This window comes from Rissa tridactyla, chromosome 1 (genome assembly GCF_028500815.1).
Source record: "Rissa tridactyla isolate bRisTri1 chromosome 1, bRisTri1.patW.cur.20221130, whole genome shotgun sequence".
Taxonomy (NCBI): Eukaryota; Metazoa; Chordata; class Aves; order Charadriiformes; family Laridae; genus Rissa; species Rissa tridactyla.
The window spans coordinates 146,049,460-146,074,544 of NC_071466.1; the positions used below are offsets into that span (position 1 = coordinate 146,049,460).

At 39.7% G+C, this 25,085-nt stretch overlaps 1 protein-coding gene across 1 annotated transcript in view; it reads left to right on the top strand.

Annotated features, from left to right (window-relative positions):
* The first annotated feature begins 1,702 nt into the window (after nt 1-1,702).
* The window catches only part of ETNK1 (ethanolamine kinase 1), a 36,467-nt gene continuing 13,084 nt past the window's right edge, over nt 1,703-25,085 (top strand). The window contains exons 1-5 of the mRNA XM_054208926.1: nt 1,703-1,996; nt 15,360-15,619; nt 16,446-16,586; nt 18,160-18,302; nt 24,914-24,997. Coding sequence (XP_054064901.1) covers nt 1,841-1,996; nt 15,360-15,619; nt 16,446-16,586; nt 18,160-18,302; nt 24,914-24,997 — 784 coding nt within the window. The 5' untranslated portion in view covers nt 1,703-1,840. The remainder of the gene's footprint in view (nt 1,997-15,359; nt 15,620-16,445; nt 16,587-18,159; nt 18,303-24,913; nt 24,998-25,085) is intronic.

Genomic DNA, 25,085 nt, shown 5'->3' on the forward strand with positions numbered 1-25,085 from the left:
AACTTGAAACAGTTTCTTCTAGTGAACAGATTTAAATGACGGCAAGACAAAAGCATATTACAACTAGAAATGTACTCAAGCTATAACATTTAGATCTGGAAATTTTATGACACTTGAAATTTGGTTTGGTCCTCCATATTCTTACTTGATAGCAAAAGGCTATTAATACAGAAAAACGTTTACCCTAATAACACCAACCCATAAACATTAAATTTTCATTTAAATACAATAGAAGAAAATTTTGTTTTTTGAACTCTCATAGATTCCTATCTCTAAAGATTTTAAACACTTTGTCATAACCAAAGTTTAGATGGAAGAGAATACCAAGATTAGTGATCATGAGGAATGAGAGAAGAAAGATTTAGGAAGGAAATTACTTGAAAAATTGTTGACAGACTATTCCAAACGTTTAATGCTGTCTGAGGGGAAAGGTATACAGGTGAGTGAACAAAGACGAAAAATTGGGATAAGGTATGGTGTTCAACAGAAATAATAGGAATAGAAGTGATGATGCACTTACATAGCGAGGTCATACAAACCCCTTTAGTGAAAGACAAGACACATTCACAAGTAGATGGTGGTGGATGACAAAGTGGAAAGGTTATTAATACACTGCACTTTTAGAAAGGAACGTACATGAAAATCAAGGAGAACTAAACCTGTAGAACTATCTGTTTCCCTCCTGATGTTATTCATTTTGAGCGTTATGTCCCTTTCCCCTGACCTGGGTCTATTCAGAGTAAAAGCTCATCAGAAAAGAGACTGGCCGTTATTCCATTTGCATAGTTCTTGTGTTTTAGGTTAATCTAATAAACTTGCTTGGTAACTGAGGAATTTTTTGAGTCTTCAATGTTTCCTACATGGGAAGATCAGAGAATGCGACAGGAGGACACTACTTGTAGGAATATTAGGGGTAGCATCAAAATATTTCTAAAAAAGGATCATTTGGTCCTTTCTTTTTTTTGTTTTCTTGATTGGCAAAATGCTGTGGTATTGTCTGGGCCCCTTTTTTTGTCTGAAAATAACTTCAAGGCAAGGTTTTCAGCATAGAACAGGGGAAAAAGAAAAAAAAAAGAAAGAAAAACATAACTGTTGTGTACTGCTCATGAGAAGGATGATCTTCACAACATGTTTAAATCAGGGCGGGCCTGTAGGGTGATACTTCGCCGGTGCCCTCAGGGCCCGCAGATGACACCGGAGCGCAACTGCCCGAAACCGGGAGAGCGGGGTCGGGGAGGGGGGGGGGGGGGAGGCAGTGGGCAGGTACGCAGCCAGCTGGGGAGACGAAAAGGGGCTGTTGCGACGGCTGGCACAAAAATTAAAAGACAAAAATTAACCGCAGCAGATAACTCAACAGCCAGATTAAAATCAGTTCTTTGCCCGGCGATTGACCGGGCGGCGCCGCGGTCAGCCGCATTCCTTCACGCCTCGCTCGCCCCGGGGAGCGGGCGGCGGCTGGGGGCGGGGGGGGGGGGGGGGGGGCACGCTGTGAAGGCGCCTGGGTGGGCAGCCCCCACCCCCGTGGCCGTCAGGAGATTTCACTATCCCACCCCTCCGGCTGCCCCACCGGCCGCTGCAGGAGAGCGCTGAGGGGAGGTCAGGCGAGCAGGTGACGGTCCCGGCCAAGTCAGTGGCGGGCCGAGCGCCGACAGACCCCGCCCGCTCTCCCAGGCTGCTCCGCGCTGCAGCCGGGGGAGGAGGAGGAGGAGGAGGAGGAGAAGGGGGAGGTGGAGCCGCTTTATCGAGAGCCGAAGTGGAAATTTCCCCCCTCAGTTGCCGGCTCCGCCGCGGAGAAGACACCAGCGAGAGTTGCCTGCCCGTGTCCGACTAACCGCCCGCCATGTCCAACTACATCCACGTCCCGCCCGGCTCCCCGGAGGTGCCCAAGCTGGACATCACCGTCAGCGACCGGGAGGGGCCCGGCTGCCGCCAGGGCGCCCTGCAGCTCCTGCGCCGCCTGCGGCCCCACTGGAGACCCGAGGAGGTGACGCTGCAGGTACGGGGAAGGCCGGGGGCGACGCGGGGCTGTGGGCCCGGGTCCCCGGCGGGGGATGCGGCAGCCCGACCTCAGAGAGGGAAGGAAGAGGAAGGAAGGGGGGGAGGGCGGGCGGCCATTGTGCGGGGGAGCTGCCGCCTCGCTTCCTTCCCCTCCCCCCTCCCGGCTCTCCCAGCGCAGCCCCCTGCGCCGAGCCCCATTTGCCAGGCAGGTCTGGCGGCGGGGCGTGTCGGCGCGGCAGCATCCCCCGTCCCCCTCCCGGCCCTCCGCCTTCTCCTTCCCCATCGCTCTCTTTCCTCTTCCTTCTTTCGTGCCTCCCTCCCTCCGTTAGCGGAGAGGAGAGCTCTTCCACCTGCTCTCGGGCGGCGGCCCCGGGGCCGCGATGCCGGGGGAGGGCCTTGTGAGGGTCCCCCTCGCCGGGTCCGTGAGGAGCAGGGCGTGTTCGTAAAGCAGTGTGTGTGTGTGATTGGTGGGCGGTTTGCTGCCTCCCCGGGGCAGAGGAGGGGGCGGCTGGCTGCCGCCGCGCTGCCCTGGCGCGGAGGGGGGCGGCCGGCGAGGTAACGGCCGCTGAGGTAACGGCCGGCGAGGTAACGGCCGCCGGAGCGCTGCCGCGGGCGCCTTCGGCCGCGGAGACCTTCGCGGGCTCCCCCCGCGCCGTAATAGATAAATATAAATCAACGGCTTGGGTTCGCCACGGGGTTTGGGTTTTAGGCTGGCGGTGTCTCGGTAAGTATGAGCCCCGTTAACGTCCTTGCTCGCATCGTCTCGCCTCGGCCGTCAGCAGAAGTACCGGCGCTCAGTCGCTGCTCTCCTCTAGGTGAGCAATCGTTCGTGTTTGTGACGAGTCATCTGCTCGAGGATTGGCTGCTTTTGTGCTTCTAGAATATACTTAACCTGGCCCCGTAAGACTCTTCCATCAATTTACCTGCCTAAAATGGCCTTTCAGTTGCACCCTGTGTGTAGTTGAGCGTTTTATTACATGCTGTTAAACTGTGTTATTCATCAGTTATTAATACGTGGAAGTGTCTTATTTTGGGGAAGTTCCTCTGAAGAGAGCTGCTGGAACTAATTTGTGTAGGAAAACTGAGCACATTGAGGTGCTAGCACGTAAATTGAGTGATACTTTCTGAAGTTTCTTGATAGGAAAAGAAACTTGACATATGCTGGTCCAGTTAGCATGAAAATAAAGCTAACGAGTTTTTTCTAAGTAATTCCTTTGAGGGCTGTAGCCATAAGTTAAGCACAGTCCCAACATCTTGAGGTGTCATGAAAATAGCTTTATAATATGTAATATTAAAGAGAGTTCATAGAATATCTTGAGTTGGAAGGGACCCATAAGGATCAAATCCAACTCCCTGCTCCTTGCAGGACTACCTAAAGTTAAACATGGTTTTGTTCTTTTAGCTCTCTCATGAGGATATTTCTGAACAGAATATTTTTTTTTCTTTCATACAGGAATGCTAATAAGTGAAACAAAAACATTTTCTTATTAAGGAGGGATGACTCTAGCCTTTTGGTAAAGTTCTAGTAGGCTTAAGGGAAAAAAAAATGCTGCTTCCTTCCTCTGTCACCCTCTTTGGAAGATGCAATTAACAGAATAAAAACCACCAGTACCATCGATGTGGAACAGGGACTCATTTGACTGGTCAAGCAATAGTATAGTAGTAGACTACTGTCTGTGGTTAGAGGTTTCTGTCTAAAAATTGTCTGAGTTTTGTTTCAACCAAGTTACTTTTAAGACCAAAACTTTTCGGCTAGCTTATTTCTTTTTCCTCCTTTTCAGCAGCAGCAGAAGAACATCCTATTCTCATGAAGCTCTTCAGTGGCCTTTTATTTTTAACACTTTACATACGCGCAGCAGTTCACATACAGACTAATGAGGAGGAATGGGTGTGTTTGAAACTAATTGCATTGCCACCATTGCTGCTGCAGTCTGGTACACATGCATGTTACATGTGCATCACATGCAGTAAGATGCTGAAATGAAAGGTGACTTTGTGAAAAGGATGGAGTGAGCAGAAGGTCTGCCTTGGAGTCCCCTCATTAGAGGGACGTATATTTAGAAGGGAGATGAAAATGAGAGTCGTGTATTGCATGGAAAATATGCTTGATAATCAGAAACAGCAGCACCATAGCCAAGTAGAACAAAGAACACTGATAGGTGGAGCGAACTACTGCTTCCTCTGTTGAACTCTGTTGCTAGCTACCTTTACTCTTAGTACTTCTTGGGTCAAAACAATTAGTAAGAAGATGAGTCCAGAGTTTGACTTCAAAAAGTTACTTAACTTCTCTTGCAGAAATTTACTGTTGTGTGTCATTGTTTAGTCAGCTAAACAATTTTGAAACGTTGTAGTTTAAAAATTTTAATGCCTAATCCTCACTTTCTGTAAGATTTTTAAGTATGTAAATTTATGAATATATTTTAGCATTTTTTTTTGCCTCATAGCATAAAACATAAGTGTAGGACAGAGGATGAAAATAGTTTAAATCTTCAGCACTTTAATTCTTAAATTTCATTATTTATTTGAGGTCTGTAGACTCCATAAGCATTGCCAATTATCTGCTGAATCACGGGCAGTTCTACTGTAATGTATCTCCTCAATCTGAAGTTATATGTGAATATTATCACTACAAAACAGTACAGATACTTAAGTTCTTTTACATTGGTAAGGAGAAATAAAACTTCCCTCTCTAAACACTGATCTTCATGTAGATAAATACTTTGTGCAGTTACCTTCTGAGGATGTACTTGGAGCTGTGTAGAACTGGGTGTTACATTTTCTAACTATTAAATTCTTGAGGCTTGCTTTCTCTGCTTTACAGTAATACAAAGCAATGTCATTAAAACAAATCTGCTTTTTGCAGTAGTCACTTTTGATTCTGTAACAGCTGATTTTAGTAATAAAAACGTAGAGTAGTTCGGGTTGGAAGGGATCTCTGGAGGCCTCTCTCCCAGCCTCCTGCTGAAAAGCTCACTGCTTGTTAAATTCAGAAATTGATTGCAGTGAACATATGAGACATTTTTTTTGGATTTCATAAGCAAAAATGGTCTTCAGAACTCACACCCTGTTTTGAATTAGTGAACAGCTTAAATTGAGACAGTGGGCATTCCAATTTTTATATTTTAAGCAATTCTTTATAAGTGACAGTTAAAAACTTAATTGTTTTAGCTCTACTGTCTTAAAGAAATTGTATCACCCTTACTAATGTAAAAATACAATCACAGTTTGGAATCTTGCCCATATTAAGAGTTTGTTGTTTTTTTTTTTAATTTTTCCTCATTTATGGAGATTCATTTGTGGTAGTATTTGAAGGATTTGGTTACAGTATGGGAAGGTTAGTTACCTCTTCAGTAAGTGCAGATTCTTCTATCCCATAACCTATGCTACATCTTGTAGGTCTGGTGATAATGGAGGATTCAGTAGGTTAATGTAATGCAGTGTAATGTTACGGTACGGGAAAACCAATTGTATTTCTTTCCATTCCGAAGTAATTTTTAACATTGATAATAAGGGCTGCTTGTTTTTACTGGTAAAGAGGCTTAATGATGATAGTGCTAATTTACACCTCCATTACTTGTATAGACCAGTGCGAAAAAACATCATCTGCAAAGTCATTCAGGGATCTAGAATTATAAAAATTATATGCAAGCAAACAGTGCTCTTGTCCTGACCCAAACCCGACGAGAGAGGGGGGGAAAAAAAAAGGATCAGTTTTGCAAAAGGGATCAAATTCTTCAATAAGACTCCTCTCCACCCCTGAATCCTGCAAGCTCCTATCTAGAACTTAGTACCGGGTCATCTCCTAATAAGTGGGGTTTTTTGTTTTATTCTCTGAAATAATTGGACATTGCTTGTTTTCTGGTACTGTGTCTTTGTTACCAAGATGTATGTGTCTTTGCATTTAGCAACACTTTGCATGACTTTACTACTGCAGCATTTTATAATTATTTGCAAAAACTTGCTCCTGTAGCTATGAAATGTGAATGCAGATGATAGAGCCATACTTACAGACTTGTACTTTCACAGTCAAAATGCGCCCCCTTCCCCTTTGATTTTTTTTTTTTTTTTTTGTTTCTTGTTATATAGGAGGTTAGCTTTTCCCTGTGTCTCTTTGCTTTTTCTTCCTGACTTGCTCTCAATAGCTTTTCTTCAGGCAATATTTTCTGGCTGCTGCTCTAATTTCTTTGCTTGTGGCAATTTTTTCTTTATGACAAACTGTGATTAAAAAATATTTCGCAACTTATTTAGGCGGCCTGTGGGTTTTAAAGTATTGAAATAATTGAATGGAAACAGAAAACATTAGTCTGTGGGGAAACAATGCAAACTAACTTATTTTGTATAGTTACATTTTTCCAGAGTATTTTTATTGCTTAGCTGTTTTTTAGGACATCATACTCTTCAGCAGTTGTGAAAGTACTTACCACTTAAAGAGGGAAGGACTGAGTTCACAGATTAACATCCTGAAGTGCTAATATCTCTAAATAGAACAGTGATGAGTGAAGGAAGGACCAAGAAAAGTTAAGAGTTGCAGAATGGGCTGCATTGCCCATGTGTTGTGGAAAAAAGGTAATTTGAGGTGTGCCTTGAACAGAATGTCACAGTAAGTGGGAAATGTAGGCAGTATTAGATGTCGCTTGAGACTAGGTTGCTTATCCATTCTTACTAAGATTCCGATAAGGCTTGATAATCTCAGTCCCTTGTTGTAAAGAGTTTTTTGTGGTATCAGTGGGTGGGGCAGCAATCATGCATGTGGTGATGTTTTACGTAATTGATGTACCACATGTGCCACATCACAGTGCGTGATGTAATCCAGTTGTGCATGCTATAGGTGTGTTTGTATTGATGACTCATTCTAATTACAGAGAACTGATATTTGCTTAGACACAGCTTGGGTCTGGCTATGTAATGCCATATAGCTTCTGCTATAGACTTGTAAGATTGGAAAGGAAGGTAGCTATCTAAGATGGTTTAGTTCCTATTTTTTTTTCCCCCTAGTGTTATGTGTCCATTTTATGTCAAAATTTTCCAGCAGGAGGAATAGAAAATTATTTGAGTTAGAACAAAATCTTATACTCCTTTTCTATTAGCTTAATTGTTTTGCATTTATCTGTAACTGGTTTTGTCAGTATCACAAAATCTGTAGAAAGATTTAAAATGATTCACCACTTTGGAAATCTTAACTAGTTATCTGATGTTGACTGTTTTCAGATAGGAGAATATTCTTCAGAAACAAGATAAAAAACTTTGGGATTTTCTTATGACATAAAAGAAAGATTTTTCATCTTGTCACACATTTAGATCGGAAACCAGCCCTTGCAAGGGGTGACATATCTATAGCATTTTATAATAGACTACTGAATGTAATTTTAAATGGTCTTTATATTGAGAATATGGAAGATGTGAAACTTCAGTTAAAATGTTACAAAAAACCCCAACACCTAAGCCCCAAAACAACAAAACCAACAACAAAAACCCCCAACCCCCCCCCCCCCCAAATTCTTCCTTGAAGCTGCAGTGTTGATGGTTTGGTAGCAAAACAAAAAAAAAAGTTTAAGTGATACTACATGGCATAGGTAGTGGTGGTGTTGCTTTCTCCATTCTGTTGTCATGGATGAGCACCCAAAGAGTTCAGTGGAAAACTGCTAGTTCAGTCTGTGGCCAAACTTACCACAGAATGGTGCCATTAACTTACTGGCTCCCTGCTAGCCTTGGTACTTTTAACACCGAATGGTCTTGTTTTGATGAACATCTGGCCACCAAAATCACATAGACAATGGTTTTCACCTGCTGAGTGTAATGATCTAGAGGATGCGGCTCCAGAGCCTGGAGACCTTTGAATTATGTTTCTTGTAAGCCCTGTTGAATAGATGAGGATTTACCCAAGGCTTGAGTTTTCCATTAGTTATACTTTGTCCTCCTTTTAGGAATAGCTACAGAAAGAGGTGGGGAAGTAACTAGCCTTGTTTCAAGAAATGAAATTCTTGAGAAATGTATACTTGTGGATGTGCCTGTATGTACTTCTCCAGAAGAAACAAGGTTACATCTTACAAGCTTGGAAGTTTAGTGAGCACTATGTACGAGAAATGTGTTATTAAGAAATGTGTTGAAAAACCTGTTCCTTTCTGGAGCTTTTAATGTGCAATATGGGGTTCAGCAGCAGAATTGGGGGAATCCTTACTTATTTATGCTGAAACTTCACATCATTGTTCTGTTTCTACAGCAGTACAATACTGCTTTCTATATTTCTTCTCCGATGGCTGTAATAACAGTCTAGAAGGAAAAAATCTGCCTGGTTTTACATCTCTTGTGTGAGTGATTAAGTGCTTTGTACTTTGCCTCTGTGACACTTTATTTCTGCTTGTTCATGCCTCTTACGTGTGACTGTAATTTTCTTATCGTTCTTTTGAACACCTGGAACAGTAGGATCAGATGTAAGCTTTTCTTGAACCACCTACCTATGAGATGGCAACATATCAATCGCATACCCTTTTCGGGAATCTAATAACCTGATTGTTGCTGGTAAGAGTGCTTTTGGGGTAAACTCTGCTCAAAGATGTTACATGTCTTGGTTGAGTTTTCTCTGCTCTTCCTGGACTCACTTGACCTGTCTTGTTTCTACCGTGTGGTGCTTTCTGAGACTGCATTTGGATAACTAAAGCTTATTTGTAGCTTTCTCACTTTCACTCTGCATTTCGTTCAGTAAACAGTTTATCTTTGTTCCCAAGAGCTACAAAGCCTTGACTAGATCTCTGACTGGATTGTGGGCCAGTATGACAAATGGTTCCAGAAATGTTTTCAGAATTTAGTTTTAGCTTTGTGTCACCTCACCTGAAAGTACTTACTGCAGTGTGATAATTTAAATTTAATTATAATATTTAAATTAAACTGCAAGAGTAACAGAATCTTGCTGCTGGATTTTTTTTTTGTGTTGCATCGTGTTCCTGACTTCTGTTGGCTCTCTGTAATTCTTGATTTATTTCCAGAAATTTCTACCTGCTATTAGTAACATTCTGTAGATTCTTCCATCATCTTGCACGTAGCCTTGAGAGTTTACTGATTACCTTATCCATGTCATCAGAGTCCATTCTCTGTTTATGCTGCTCAACTGATGCTTTTGTTATGGAATTCCTGTTTTGCTCTGTTGTATCTCGGGTTATGTTTCAGGCAAGGCATTCTAAGCTAATTCTTTAAATGCTACAGTAAGGACATTATGAATAAAAGAATAAAGTGAGTATTACATTCTTTTACTGGTAGAAAACATTAGATGTTTTCTTATGATGGAATATGGAAATTGTCTAGTCTGGATAATGTTATTAGAAATGTAAGCAAACCCTTCTGCCTTTTTAAGAAGCAATAACTAAAATGCTCCTGGGTGTAAATAATTACTTAGAGCAGCATGTTACAAATAGATGCTAATAAGAAGTAGAGTTCCTAAATTATCAGTTGAGGGAGTCCAATTTCCTTGTTGTAGATTTCTTTTTATTAACAGTAATGGGACTTGTTTGAAGGGGATAATAGACCTGTGCCGTGTGACAAAAGCTGTACAGTGGCCAGACGTCTCTGTTTAACAGCACAATCAAATCAAATTCTTACTGTTTCTTTGCATTAGTACTACTTAATGTCTATTTTTTGGGTAGTATCACTTATTTCTGATGACCTTAGAGATTTGTCTTTTTTATATTACAATTCTGTACGGAAAGACAAGCTTCGTTAGAGGGTTATTTTCTGAGAAGTAGAAAACGGTAGCACAAGTTCCAGTGAGTTGAAGTGGTGCCATTGTGTCTTGGGAATTATTGCCTATTTTGTTTGCCATCTTTGCCATTCGATAAAGACAATAGACTTTCTTCAGAGGGGATAGTTAATTTTATACTTAGTGGTTTTGATCCTTCTTAGTTCAACAGAACTTTCACTTTTCTTTCGGTCCTGCAATGACAGGATAAGAGCTTTTTCTAATGTTACGTTTCACAAGTTTTCATTTACATATGGCAGGCAAGGTACTTTTAAACTTGATGAACAGCTTAACACAAATTATTTCTGTGAAGTGCTCTCTAAACTTTTTAATGCGTTCATTTTGTTTTTATGCTAAAATGTATGAGAATCAATACTTTTACACTGATTTGCCATGTTAGAGTGCTGTGTTCCATTCTTGGCTCTCCAGTATGAGAAAGATACAGGCTCACTGGAGCAAGTTCAGCAAAGGGTGATGAAGATGTTTGAGGGACTGGAGCATCTTTCATATGAGGAGAGGCTGAGAGGGTTGGGACTGTTTGGCCTGGAAAAAAGAGGGCTTGAAGGGGTCTTACCAATATGTTAAATACATGATCATAGAATCGTTAGGGTTGGAAGGGACCTTAAAGATCATCTAGTTCCAACCCCCCTGCCATGGTTGCTCAGAGCCCCGTCCAGCCTGGCCTTAAAAACTTCCAGGCATGGGGCTTCCACCACCTCTCTGGGCAACCTCTTCCAGTGTCTCACCACCCTCATGGTGAAGAACTTCTTCCTAACGTCCAGTCTGAATCGTCCCATCTCTAGTTTTAATCCATTCCCTCTAGTCCTATCATTACCCGACATCCTAAAAAGTCCCTCACCAGGTTTCTTGTAGGCCCCCTTCAGATACTGGTAGGCCACTATAAGGTCTCCTCGGAGCCTTCTTTTTTCCAGACTAAACAACCCCAACTCTCTCAGTCTGTCCTCGTAGGAGAGGTGCTCCAGCCCTCTGATCATCCTCGTGGCCCTTCTCTGGACATGTTCCAGCACGTCCATATCTTTCTTGTAGTAGGGGCTCCAGAGCTGGATGCAGTACTCCAGGTGGGGTCTCATGAGAGTGGAGTAGAGGGGGAGAATCACCTCCCTTGACCTGCTGGCCACGCTTCTCCTGATGCAGCCCATGATACGATTGGCTTTCTGGGCTGCTAGTGCACACTGACAGCTCATGTTGAGCCTCTCGTCCACCAGCACCCCCAAGTCCTTTTCTTCAGGGCTGCTCTCAAGCCAGTCACCGCCCAGCCTATATCGGTGCTTGGGATTGCCCTGACCCAGATGGAGGACCTTGCACTTGGTCTTGTTGAACTTCATGAGGTTGGCATGGGCCCACCTCTCCAGCCTGTCAAAGTCCCTCTGGATGGCATCCCTTCCCTCCAGCGTCTCAGCTGCCCCACACAGCTTGGTGTTGTCGGCAGACTTGCTAAGGGTGCACTCTATGGCACTGTCCATGTTGCTGACGAAGATGTTAAACAAGACTGGTCCCAGTACTGATCCTTGAGGGACTCCACTTGTCACTGGCCTCCGCTTGGACATGGACGCATTGACAGCCACTCTTTGGGTGCGGCCATCAAGTGAGTTCTTTATCCACTGAATTGTCAGTCCATTAAACCCATATTTTATCAGCTTGGAGACCAGGATGTCATGCAGGACAGTGTCAAAGGCTTTGCTCAGGTCCAGGTAAATGACGTCAGTTGCTCTCCTCTTGTCTATTGATGTTGTGACCTTCTCATAGAAGGCCACCTGGTTTGTCAGGCACGATTTACCCTTGGTGAAGCAGTGTTGATTGTACCCAATCACCTCTTCGTTATTCTTCTGCCTTAGCAGTGCCTCCAGGAGGATCTGCTCCATAATCTTATCAGGCACGGAGGCGAGACTGACTGGCCTGTAGTTCCCTGGTTCCTCCTTCTTTCCCTTTTTGAAAATGGGGATTATGTTTCCCCTTTTCCAGTCAGTGGGGGCTTCACCAGACTGACATGACTTTTGGAATATAATAGAGAGCGGTTTAGCAACCTCATCCGCCAGTTCCCTCAGTACCCATGGATGTATCCCATCGGGTCCCATGGACTTGTGCACTTTCAGGTTCATCAGATGGTCACGAACCTGATCTTCACTTATGATGGGCAGTTCTGTCCATTCCCTGCCATTGTCTTCTGTGACTCCGGGAGCGTGCCAGTGAAGACTGAGGAAAAGAAGTCGTTGAGAACCTCGGCCTTCTCCATATCACTTGTCACCAATGACGGAGGGAAATGAAGACGGAGCCAGACTCTCCTCAGTGCCTAGTGACAGATGAGGCAATAGGGATAAAACACATGTGAAATTACATCTGAACACAAGAAAACACTTTTTTTTTACTGTGAGGGTGACCAAACACTGGAACAGGTTGCCCAGGCAGGTTGTAGAGTCTCCATAATTCCTGGAGATTTAATTGGACACAGTCCTGGGCAACTGTCTCTAGTTGGCCTTATTTGAGCAGGGAGGTTGAACTAGATGATCACAGGACATCCCTTCTGATCCAAGTAGTTCTGTGACTATACACTGAAAGGGGGGGAAGGTTATGAATGAAGACGTTACAATATTAAGGTGTAACTTTTGATTGACAAGCCATACTTGAAGCACATTTGAGTACTGCCTTTTCAAATTAGGTAACACTGCTCATGCACATCATCCTTCTCTTGAAGGCACGTGCGTTGCTGCAACAATATGCTTATGTACACAACTTAAAACATCCACATATAAGTGTTGAGCAAAAGAATAGGGTAGTGTTAGAGTACAGTTGTTGTCATTTTAATGTGAAAACCGGTATCTGTAGTGCTAAATGGTATAGTTTTCTTAGTTGCACTGATTAACATTGTAACGTTTAGTTGCTGTGAAGACTGTTTAAGACAAGGTTCTTCATTACTTGTCTCTTATTCTGGGTTATTAAAACAATAACTAGTAATAAAATATGTTCATAAACTGTAAAGTCTTAATTTTGAGTCAATCAAGCAGACTTTGTAAGCAGGATTGTTTGAATTTATGGTTCCCCTGTGTAGATGAAAGGTATGTGATTTGTTGAACCTACTTCTGCAAGATGAAGTGTTCATAACTGTTTAAGAAAACTGAATACCTTCATATCCTCTACTATTCTGCATCTGTCCTCAGGAACCTTGAGCTATTTCTTGTTGAGTTCGTTCGCCTCATAGCATAGGGGTGTTGAGGAAGACAAGGCATGATAGCTAAAATACAGCATTTTCTACTGTGAAAGTCTTGTCTCTTCCTAAATGGGTAGACTTGACCCAACTTCAGATTATTATTTTTTTTCCTTAAGGAATTAAAAAAAAAAAAAAGTATTCTCCTGATGCTTGATTTCTCCAGATCCTTGAGATTTGGAAATAAGCTGTCACTTGTATTTGAAGGATACTACTTTGCTTTTCAAAATAAAGAAAGGGTACCTCTTGGAGGGGTGGGGGAAGTCAAAGTTTCTGAATTGTTTGGCTTTCAAAAAAAACCCAAACAAACCCACCAAAGCTGTCCATGGTTTGAAGGAATCATAAAGCCTGTAGAGAAGTTGCCTGTTGTTCGTGTGTGTTTTAATAAAAGAAAAAAAAGTACTTTTTCGTTAAACATTAATGTTTAGTATAAGGTCTGAAATGTAACAGACCTCTCCATTTGTCAGTATTTGTGTTCTGGGCCTGACTTCATGTTTGAGGGAGAAGAAACGCAGGATGATGTGTGAATAAGGAATTCAAACTGTTATCATTGGACACTAAATGTTCTAATTCTGATAATTAGGTTTCAGTTTTCAGCTGATTTTCTGACTTCTGTTACAATTACAAATTAAAAAACTTTATATCCAGAGTCTTCAGGTTGCCTTTAAATAAAAGCTGCTTGCAGATTCAAGGAGCTAGATAATTTGAAAAAGTTATAACTAAATGAGAATTAATGATAAAGCACTTCCTAAAGAAAGGTGTCAAATCAAACTTGCAAGATGTCCACACAAGGGAAAATTGTTTGTTAACCAACTTGAAGTTACTTCCCGCTGCTCGTCCTGAAAGAGGTTTTGTGCTTTGTGTGAGAGTTTATTTTTTAATTGAGTTTTAATTAGGGTTTTGGAGGTAACAGAGTGGTAGCAGAGGCATGACTAACCACTAAAAAAAAAATTATACTTGAATATAAATTGTAGTTGCTGTGAAAACCTTGACTTTAAATTGGTTACTACTTTATGCTTAAGACTGCAGGAGGCTGTTCAATAGTTATGAAAGCGTTGGTGTTCTTGCTTGTGATGCTGCTTGTCACCCGGGAATGTTAATGTCTTGCCCTTCAGTCACTTAACTAACAGCTAGAGTTCATATGGGTAGTACTCATCTAGCGATTTCTTAAGCATTCAGTCTGAGTTGACAGAGTGCAAAGAGTTTGAAAGCACCAAACATCTGTTTTCTGAGCTGTAAAACTGTACCAGACTGTAGGAGGAGATCAAGAGCTGCTGTGTTGCTCTTGCAGGCGTTGAGCGGGATTTCAAATGCTCGACTACGTGCAACTGGGTACATGCAGCCCAGTAGCTCTGGATCTAGTCTGCTTGTCAGGTTCAGCCCATATAATGACTATTTTAGGTCTCATCAAATGTGAAAGAAGCAGCAGCAGTTAAGGATTGTTTTTTTTGTCTGTCCGCCATCTGTCTCCTCCTTTCCATAGCTAGGAACTTGTAGTTTCTGTACCTCCATTGTTAGTTGAAAGGCAGTAAGTAGGTTGTTGTTAGATGTAAACATAATGCTCTTACTTAATTTTGTAGAAAGTTACTTGCTTCATCTTCAGTATGCATTGGTTACTTCAGGCATTGGTTACTAGACTGGTCAAATCTGGTAAATTGCAGTGCTTTAAAAATTGTGTTTATGTACAGCTTAATGAGAAGGACTTGAAATGCTTTTTTAATCTTTTAAATAGCATGTACAAGTTATTAAGTAAAATGGAAGGATAGTCAGTCTTGTTGGAAGCTTTTAAATTTGGAATGGTGCTTGAGACTGAATTTTGGTGCTTGAGGCTTGAATTTTAAGTACTGTCTCAAATCTGTAGAGGAGCCAGAGTGACTTTAGGAATTGTTCTCAATCAGTAAAACCACAAGGCTAGTGGGAAGATGACAACCACTGCACTTGAACTGTTTCTGACATTAACTTTGTTTTTTCATAGGAGTAGTTTAGAACTCCAGAAGTGTCTTTTACTAGTTGTGCACTGATCAGCAAATACTGAAATTCTGAAGTGCATCAAAATTGTTTTTGTTTTCATGCTGCCTGTATTCATGACTGTTTTCATACTGATTTAGGATTGCTGCCTTATTGGGGCTTTGATTTCAGCCATTTTAATCTATCAGTTTCAGACTGGTCATGTGGAAGCCCATTTTACAATATTGAGCTTTCAGTTATTGCCTTTTACATGTAGTATTTCTGTAGTTCACTGTAGCATGTTTTCACACGTTCATCTTCTCTTGTGTTACTGTGAAATATCTTCACAATTTTCTTCATAATTTTCTTGTATCTTAAAGATTTCTTTTGTTAGTGCTCAATGTAGTAAAAAATTGTGTTTTGTGAACTAGAGAGTAACTCTGCATTCTTTTTACTTTTCAGCTGTTTACCGATGGCATCACCAATAAACTAATTGGCTGCTATGTCGGTGACCTAACAGACGATGTGGTTCTGGTTAGGATCTACGGAAATAAGACCGAGCTCCTAGTAGATCGCGATGAGGAAGTGAAGAGTTTCCGCGTGTTGCAGGCTCATGGCTGTGCACCTCAACTATACTGTACTTTCAATAATGGCCTGTGCTACGAGTTCATGCAGGGAGAAGCACTGGATCCAGAGCATGTATGCAATCCAGATATTTTCAGGTAACCTTTTTGGTTTTTTATTCATTATTCAGGTTCTATGATGCATTTATGGTGTTCTGTCAGGCCCAAAGAACCTCGAGCTTAGTTTATGAGCAGGCAGAAAAGAAATACTTCTGTAAGCCCATACTAAGTTGATGTTCACGCTCTTGACGGCTCACTGTCCTCTGTCTTAGTTATCATGGTATTTCAATGCTGAACACATGACATTTGGTGCCTCACCAGAAGACTATACGCTTGTTAGAGTCTGTTTATTGCGCGCATTTAGCATTTGCACGTTACCATTAAGGAGATCGTTTAACATGGTGGAGTTGTAGGGGGCTGGACTTGATTAAAGCAAGTACTCCTAGCTCTGTTTCTAATAGTTCCTTTTGTTGAATAGATTCAAGATAGTCTTCCTTCCATTAAGACATACTTTTTTAAACTGTTAGCAGTGAACAGAAAGCGCTGATATCCTAAGATCTTAGCTTTTAATGTATGCACTGAAATGTATTTGCCTAACTGAGTCAGTTCTTCTAAAGATAAGCAAGTTGAAGAGTAGGCTGTGAATACAGGTGAAGTATGCATGCTGTAACTGAACTCCATCCCTCCTGCTTCCTCTCTCTTAAGTAGTGCTGCCAATGACATTTTGAGTCGAGTCTTTAAAGATGCTACCCTGTAGCTGTGCTGCTCTTGTTTAAACCCTCTTTGCGTTCCCTTGCTGCAATTTTTTTACAGTTTTTCTGTTAAACATATTGTAGTCGTCTTCTCTTGTTGCTAGGAAAAATATGATAATGGCTGTCAGATCTATTGCAAATATAACATTAATTTAAACTTTCGGGTTTTTTAGACTCATTGCCAGACAGCTTGCTAAAATCCATACTATTCATGCACACAATGGATGGATCCCTAAATCTAATCTATGGCTGAAGATGGGGAAATACTTCTCTCTCATACCCACAGAATTTACAGATGAGGAAGTAAATAAAAGGTAAGTATTTCATTATGTGCTTTCCAGATTTCCCATTCTTTTTGGTTGAGGGGTAGAAGAATGTTTAAAAAAAAATAGGTTTAGGTACCACATAATGTTGAAGTTCATAAAATTTTGAGTTTTGTCATAAACTTGTATACTGAAATAGCTATATAAACATCACATGTGATAGGGAGAGACTTTTAATTCATTTGGTATATTGTGCGTGTATGTAAGAACTATGTACAGTTCTTACTTGGTCACTTTATGAATGATGGTAGTTTTCTTCACCCTTTTTAAGGAACCAAAGTCAAGTGAAGTACTTCTTCAGGTAACTGCATCTAAAGAGCTTTCCAGGAGATCCATCAGTCTCCCAAACTGAGACTGTGTTCTGGGGTGAATAGTGAAAGCATGTTTCCTGGGGTTGCAGGAGTACTACTGCTTGTTCATTCTGACCTGTACCTCTTAGCTGTCCTCTATTTGTTCAGTTTATAAATTAGTCCAAAATAGGGTGGTGTAAAAGTAAAGTCAATCAAAGGCTGTTTTGTGTGATCGGATGAGCTCCCAAAGGTGTTTTCTAGAGGACGAAAAGGTATCTGTGCAGTCATTCTAGACTCGTGCTATCATGGAGTTTCATCTGAGTTTAAAGGTTTAATTACATTTTGTGTTTAGCATCCCAGTATAGCTTTGGACTTGTAAATCAAACTTTCTTTTCTTAGGAGCTTAACAAATTAAGAAAATATTTTTGAAGGGTTCTAGCATCAGTCGCTCGAAGATTGGGGTGAGAGGAAGGCAAAACTAGGAGCAATGTTTTACATTTATGTTAACCTAAATAAAATTTCTATGATGTAATCTGAAGCTTGAGTTGAAGACAATGCTTCTTGGGAATTACATGATTGGAGATCAAACTTTTAAGCTAAGTGTAATTTGGAAGTGTTTGTACAATATCATCAAACTTCATATCACTCACAAAGCAAATTACAGCTTAAAAACATTCTTCACAGAACTTCTTTGAAATCACGGATGCCAACTACACTTCTTGCTGTGTTGTAATTAAAGAATGATCTGGCAAAGTTGTTTGAATTTTTTTCTTCTACAACATAACATTAGGAAAACTGAGAAAATTTGAGTAGTTAATTGAAAGTCTAAAAGAAAATGCCCACTCAAGCATATTTATTGTGACTAGAAAATTAATGCTAATTTCCTCTGTTACAGATACATGTAGTACTGGTATTCTACCTGAAGGAAGTAATTTAATGTGAGCAAAAATGGAATTAAATATATGCTATATAATACTTTTAATCTTTACTCCTTTAAAAAACGTGTGGCATTGTGTTCCTGATTTTTGGACTACTGTCATTTTTAGAGCACAGAAAATCATTAGAGAATGGGTTTTGGGGAGGACAGAGGGAAATAATTGTTGTAATTTGACTGCTGTAGTGGTGCCAGGGGGAAGAGCCCTCTAGTTTGGGAGAAGGTCTATTGATTTATTTGGAATAAAGATATAGAGGAAGATAATTTATTTCATCACAAATGCTCGGTATCGAACATACAGTACTAAATATTAACACTCAAACTTCTTATACCTGAAAAGGTTTTTAAGTGACATTCCAAGTCCTCAAGTTCTTCAAGAAGAGATGGCCTGGATGAAGGAAAGACTGTCAAATTTAGGATCACCAGTGGTACTCTGTCACAATGACCTGTTGTGTAAGAATATTATTTACAACAAGAAACGAGGTAGGTGTTGAATTAACAGTAAGTAGTGGCTTAGTTTGTTTATCCTGTAATTGCATTTGCTACACAAGTAGTGTCATTTTACTGACTTTAACACGTGAACTCAATTTGAGCTTTTGATACCCAATGAAGTGATGATAATATCTGTGCATATTAACTTGCTTAATTAGCTAATTCTCATCTATATGTTATTATACAGAGGAAGAATGTTGGTGTTCCTTGCTTTACTTTATGAATTTCAAAGCGTGTAATTGTTTGTTAATTCTATTCTAGTCATATAAAGCTTTTTCAGGGGGGGGAAAAAATCTTATAGAAAATAACCTGAAGACGTTATCTCCTGTAACATGTGTATTGTTTGATTGTGATTGTGGGAAGACACCTTCATAACGAAGTATGTTAGTGATACTTAATACTATATTCTGTAAGTCAATTTATTTCCTGCATGAGGTACATAGGCATCTTAAAGATTTCTATTGTAAATAAATACTGTATTTAAACAGTTGTAGGCACTACACATCATAGCAAAGGTGAAATACAGTTTTGTTTTTATTATAATTAATTTAACTCATAATTCATGTTATTAAAGAATGCCTTAGCTAAAATCTAGTGAGCTTCAGCATAAACTCACGGTTTCTTTTGTTGCTGGATTCTAGTGGTTTGAGGTTCGGTTACTAAATCAGTTAAACAGGATATTAAAACAGACAAAAAAGTCAAACTTGCGACACTAAAATGGCCGTGGTGCAGTAAAAATGCACAACTCTCCTCCCATTTCAAATGTCTGAGCTCAGCTGAGTGCAACAAATTCATCAGATTAAGATTTTCCTTTGAAGGGAGGATGGCATGTTCCTTCTAGTAGCTTCATATTTGTGACAATTTGATTATAAGACTGTTGGTATCTAAGCCAGAAGTGTGTGAAGTAAATGACTGTGAATGGAACTGAAGTATTATCAGTTGTCATTGGTCTTTGACATTTGACACTTATATACCTTAATTTCTAAATAAAAACTAAGAAAAACATGCTGGAATTGGTTCTAGTATAAAGACTGTCTATGTATGCACAACCAATTTCAGCATCAAATATGCACCGAATGCATGCGAATTTAGAAAATAGTCTTTTGGTGGTTTGTATACAAATTTTCCTCCGAGTAATACTATTTTGAAGGGAATTGCTCGTACTTTTAGTTCTATAGGTACGTATGTATATACACACAATGCCATTAACAGCAGTTTCATATTCTAAGAATTCAGTTTGAAACTTCGGTGGTTTTACCGAATTTCAATGGTAGATTATAGAGCTCTGCTTAAAAAGAGGAGGGGGGGAAGGACGGAAGGTATGCAAAAAAAAAATCAGCCTGTGGTCTTACACACACTGGAGTTGTGATACTGTGGTACCAAAAATAAATCTATTCTTATTGTGTGGGTTTTATCAGTGTTGAAACTACCTTGAGTTTCAGCATTCCATAATGGACCCACTGAGGTAAAAAGAATTTTTATAGTCACTTTTCATAGTAGAACCATCCTGCAAAAAAAAATAATCGGAGGAATTCCTTTAAAAGGCTCACTATCACAGTCAGTAGGCTTGAAGTTCCTACTTTTAAAACAAATGCTATATGCTTTTCTTTCTGTAAACAGAATGGAGGAAAAAACAATGTCAGCAGTGCATCACTTGCAAGCAATCCTACAATAACGAGTGTGTGAGTGCTTAGTGTTTGGGGACAGGGTGGGGAAGAGGGAGACACATAAAGCACTTTGGTTTCAAACTAGCTGTAAACATCTTGGGGGGGGAAGACTTGGAAATATGAAATACATTTATTAAATTTACATTTGAATGTTGCACAGGTGCTGTGTTTGTAAAACTGCAATCTGGGTACAACAGGTACCACTTTCATAGTAACCAAACCTCAATGCCATCTGTAGAATATTTGTCTGTTTGAAAGCTGTTTCTTACAGTGTACTTTTTACAGAGCAAAAAATATCAATCTGTCTGTTAGTACAACCTTAAAATGAGGACCATGATTTTAGAAGTGGAAGCTCAGCTTTTAACTGTAAATAAAACATGTGTTGCTGGAATTCTCTTTAGCAGAGCAAAAGCTTTTATTGGTATGCAGATAATTTTGCAAATAGAATCTTTAAAGACGTACTTCATTAGGAATGACATTGAACTGTATGAAGGTAGTTAACAACAGCTTTGATGCTGTACTCTTACTAAATTTACCCTTTCATGTAGAAAGAGTCCTGTGTATCAAAAAGACCTTGGGTCACCCTAAGGTGGAACTGAAGAGAGAGACTCGGTCTTCCAGATTAACTGCTATTTTTTTTTTTTCCCTCTCACCAGTAAAGGTTGAGCGAAGCTGGTAGTGTTTATCTGGCTTTTCAGAAGCTGACACCAACAAAATAACTCATTTATTCGTTTTAGCAACACTGTATTTACTTTGTGAATGCTTAATTTGCACACTTGCTAGGCACAGGGTGGGTGCATCTAGGTGTGTGTTAAGCTGTAGACTATCAACAGATACTAGGACTCCTGTCCCGTGCAGTTAGAATGACTCTGGCTGTCCCAGTGCTTTGCTTTAGACTTGCCCTCTGCATTAAATCCATGTTAAATTTTCAGACTTGAAAGAAAAATCATAGCTGTGCCACGTACTGCTTTTAAGAAGAATCAGTCTCATGTCCTTAAATTTTATTTATGAGACTGGAATAACATGTTGAGTGTTAGCTTCGTTTAATGGAGTGTCGCTCACCTTATTTGAATTTGTTCATGCTGTGACTGAGAGAACTGTGCCTCTTGCTGTTTTGTTAATGTCCGTTTGTAGTCACTCAGGATATGAAAATTTGCAAGTGTTACTTTACATAACTTACAATTATCAATGTGAACTACCCTTTAAAGGATATAACTCAAAGCTTCACATTGCTCTTAATTACAGTTTGGGCATCAAGATAGTCAAAATATGCTTGATGCCTGGTACTGCTTATTTATAGACTTTGTTCTAACACTCTTGAAGTTTGGTGCTGTTTTTTTTTTTTCCCGATGTGACCTGGGAGTTTCTAAAAATACCTTATGTTTTTAAGAGTATTCAAATACTTGCTATTCAGTAAGACCAAGTATCAGTATTCTTTTTTCTATATCTGTATGTGCTCTTTTTGAATGTATTAAAATCACCTGCCAGGAAGTGTGTAGGTAGATGGCTAGTTTTGTTTTGTTTATTCCCTCTGCCTACCCAATGTTTTCTATGATCTTTGGTAGGAGTCTGTGGGTGCTCAGTGCTTCTGAAGACTGAGGTATGTTTAAGGCTTCTGGTTTTGATCTAAAAACCGTTTTGTTTTTTTTTTTAATTTTTTGGCAAAGGTATATTGGGTATTTATAGCTAAAATTATTCGTTGGGTACATGACCCATTTGTGAATTTTCAAGTATGTTCATAGCATAGACAATTGTCTTTTACTGAAGCTGTCTTCTAGGGCCTGAGTGGCTCACCCGATGAGCAGGATGGGACGGAACTCAGGATACATCATTCTGCTGTGGTAACTTCAGCTAGGACTTGCACATTGGAAGTGCTTACCTTATTAAAACATTAAAAGTGAAGAGCAGCTAGAAACAGAAGTGTCATTACCCTCCTACCTTTCGGTTCCCTGAGGAGATCTAACAGATGTCCTCTTGACTACTGCTTGGATCTGTTTAAAAATTTAATTTCTGGTGTATGTAACACAACATGTATTCCATTTTGTGTCTTTTATGTAGTTTTCATAAATTACATTGCATGTTCTCTACGCTAGTAGACACCTTGATGAAAGGAGTGTGTTTCAACTTGAAATGTTCAATACTCTTGATGTCTCTACTCCCATTGATAACAGTACCTTCTCCACAGAGATGATAGAGATTAGTTTTAAATCACTTCTCACATCAATAAAATACAAATGTGCTTAGACAAGTGTCTTTTGTTGGTCTGCCTGCTCCCAGTGAAATCAGTGGGATGTCCAAATTCTCTGTACTTATTAAAAACCTCAAAATAAAAGCTATCTGCTTTGACTACTAGTGTAAGCTGTATCTTTTAAAAGTGGCATTCCTTTATGAACTGCAGTAAATCTTAAAAGTAACTTATAGTACTGTGGATATTTAAACAATTAATGCAAAGTCTCTTCTGCTTCTAAAGCAAGGTAGCCGAGACATGTATGCATTTATGAAGTAGCAAGCTTGCAGTTTTTGCTTTCTTTCAGTTTCACGGAAAGAACTGAGCATCTCAAAGGTCCTTTCCAACCATGAAGATTCTATGATCTTTATTTTGGACCTTTCATGAAAAATTAAATTTACGGTTGAGTTCCACAGTGGCATAAGTCTGAAAGAGATCAGTAAAAATGCAGGACTTTTTAACTTTAAACTTTTGTCTTACTGAATGTGAGTTTGCCATATTTTATTCACCTGCTACGGATTAGGTATGCCATTGTTGCTGCCTTGTGGTGGCATGCACTGTGCTACTTGTGCACTGACTGGAGGTTTATCACATCACTTATTCACATGCATCTCACCATAGCAGAGAGCCTGGTAACAGCCTCATTTGTATCCTGTTAGATTCAATTTCTTATTGTACCTAATATTTTTTTTATATCTGGAAGTAAGTTTTAAATGTTAGCTGTACTTTAAAATACTTAATAGCACATAGGTATACTCAAGATGACATTTGAATGTGAAAGAAATTTAAAGTATTTCTTATGTTGATATTTGCAAAGTAGACTTTTAACTGATATGTTTGTATTTTACCTGGTGGAACAAGGAAAACTGTCTGAATACAAGCAATATCTAATGTTTGGGGGTGTGTATAGGGGGGCAAGTTCAGGAGGTCAGTTGTGTAACAGAATATTAACCAGGGTTGGGCTGTGTATTTTGACTGGCTTGTACCTTAGAGGTATTTCTTTTAAAAAGTAGTACTACAGAACCAGTGGGAAATGCAAGCGTATACAAGTATGAATCTTGACTGAATCTGCCAGTCAAGCAGTGGCAGAAACTAATCTGTGACAATATTATAAGATCTTGGTTGCAGCTGCTGTAAAATTTCTTGTCCCTTCAGAGTTCTAGAGAACCTCAATTTTCCGTTGCCAACAAGATTTTCCTGGGAGGAGCTTGCTACTCTGCAGGCCATTTTCATGTTGGTTTGTCAGAGCCTAAAAGGTTTAACCTCATAACCTTGGTAAGCAATCCCCTCTTTCTGTGGAAGTAAGGGTAAACTCTGACTTGGAGGATTGTGATGAAGTGATTTTGTTTGTGTCGTGGAGTTTAACTTCCACTATAAGTGCTTAGACAAGAAGATTTATCCATCTGGAAAACATTAATGTGTTAGTATTTCAAATGCGGTAAATGTGAACTGCATAGATACAAGGAACGCTTCTGACAAAGTTGTTCTGTGGTAACTTGTTGTATTTGATATGTGCAATATCTATTCCTAAATCTTGAGGCAGTGTATCAGCCACTTAAAATCCTTAGTCTAGGAAATGCATAACGTACTTAACATTATTCTTGATTTACTTTTTTTTTTTGACCTGAAGTTCTGATAGTTAGCTCTAGTATCTGTAAGATGTTTTAAGTCATGCTAAGAAGATTGTTCATTGTGATAGAAGGAATATGTTTTTATTGAGTAAATCTGCAGTTACCCATGGAAAGAATGGGTGTAGAAAGGGAGAAGAGTCCAACTGTGAAAACTACCCATTTCAGCATAGCAGTAGGAAATGTAAGGTTGTAGATTTTAATGTTCTAGTGCAGACAGCTCTTAAGTTAACCCATTGCTTCCTTTTGTGATATTTTTAGTAATTTTGCAGGTTTCCTTTAAAATACAAGTGCTCTAGTTTTACCTAATCTATCTTCTTAACGTCTTGACTGTTTGATATAGCATAGACATTCTTGAGCAGGTTCAATGCTGTTTTACACAATGCTTCACAATGGAGTGAAGCATCTTCCCCAGCTTCACTATAGGTAAATGTAATTTTAAAACATCTGGGGCTGTCTGCTGCTTTATCAGTCCTTGTTTACATAACACTACGTAGTTTTATAATTTCAAGAATGAGGATTGTCTCATGGTTTCCTGAGACTAGTTTAAGCCATCTAAAAAAAGCAAGAATTACAAATAGCCTTGCTTTCTAAGTGCAGCTGGAGGAAGCAGGGAATATCAACATGTTGCAATGTGTTAGTCCACTGTGGTTGCACGCTTGTGTGAGAATTAAACAGGGTTGTTGTTTCTTAAGTCGGGGAAAAATTGACTTGCTATTTCTACATAAAATTTAAATAAAGGATCCTCTACTGTATTTCTTATTTTGAAAGTAAAGGATGCCCTCATGTGGTAGAAGTTAAAATTGAAATTCTGCTATGCAGAGTTTAAAAATAGAGAACTGTAAGTTCTAAGTAATTATATAAGAGCTTTCTTGAATGTGAATGTTCAAGTAAATCTCATACCATAAAAATCACAGCCTTACCCTGGAATGTCTTGAGTGCGCACAACGGGGCACAAGTAAGATGGGTGTGTGGTTTTGTTTTGTTTTTTTCCCTTAAACTTCAAAGGATACCAAAGGATTAGGGCTGTGACTTCATTTGATACAGGCTCTGATGTAGCTGCTGTTGTGTCTCACATAGGTGATGTGCAGTTCATAGACTATGAGTACTCTGGATACAACTACCTGGCTTATGACATTGGAAATCACTTCAATGAATTTGCAGGTAAAAATTGGATTTCTGGGGTAAAGCTAAACTGCTTTTGTAAAAACTCATTCTAGCATATTGTCTTTTTCTCTATCTGTATATCTAG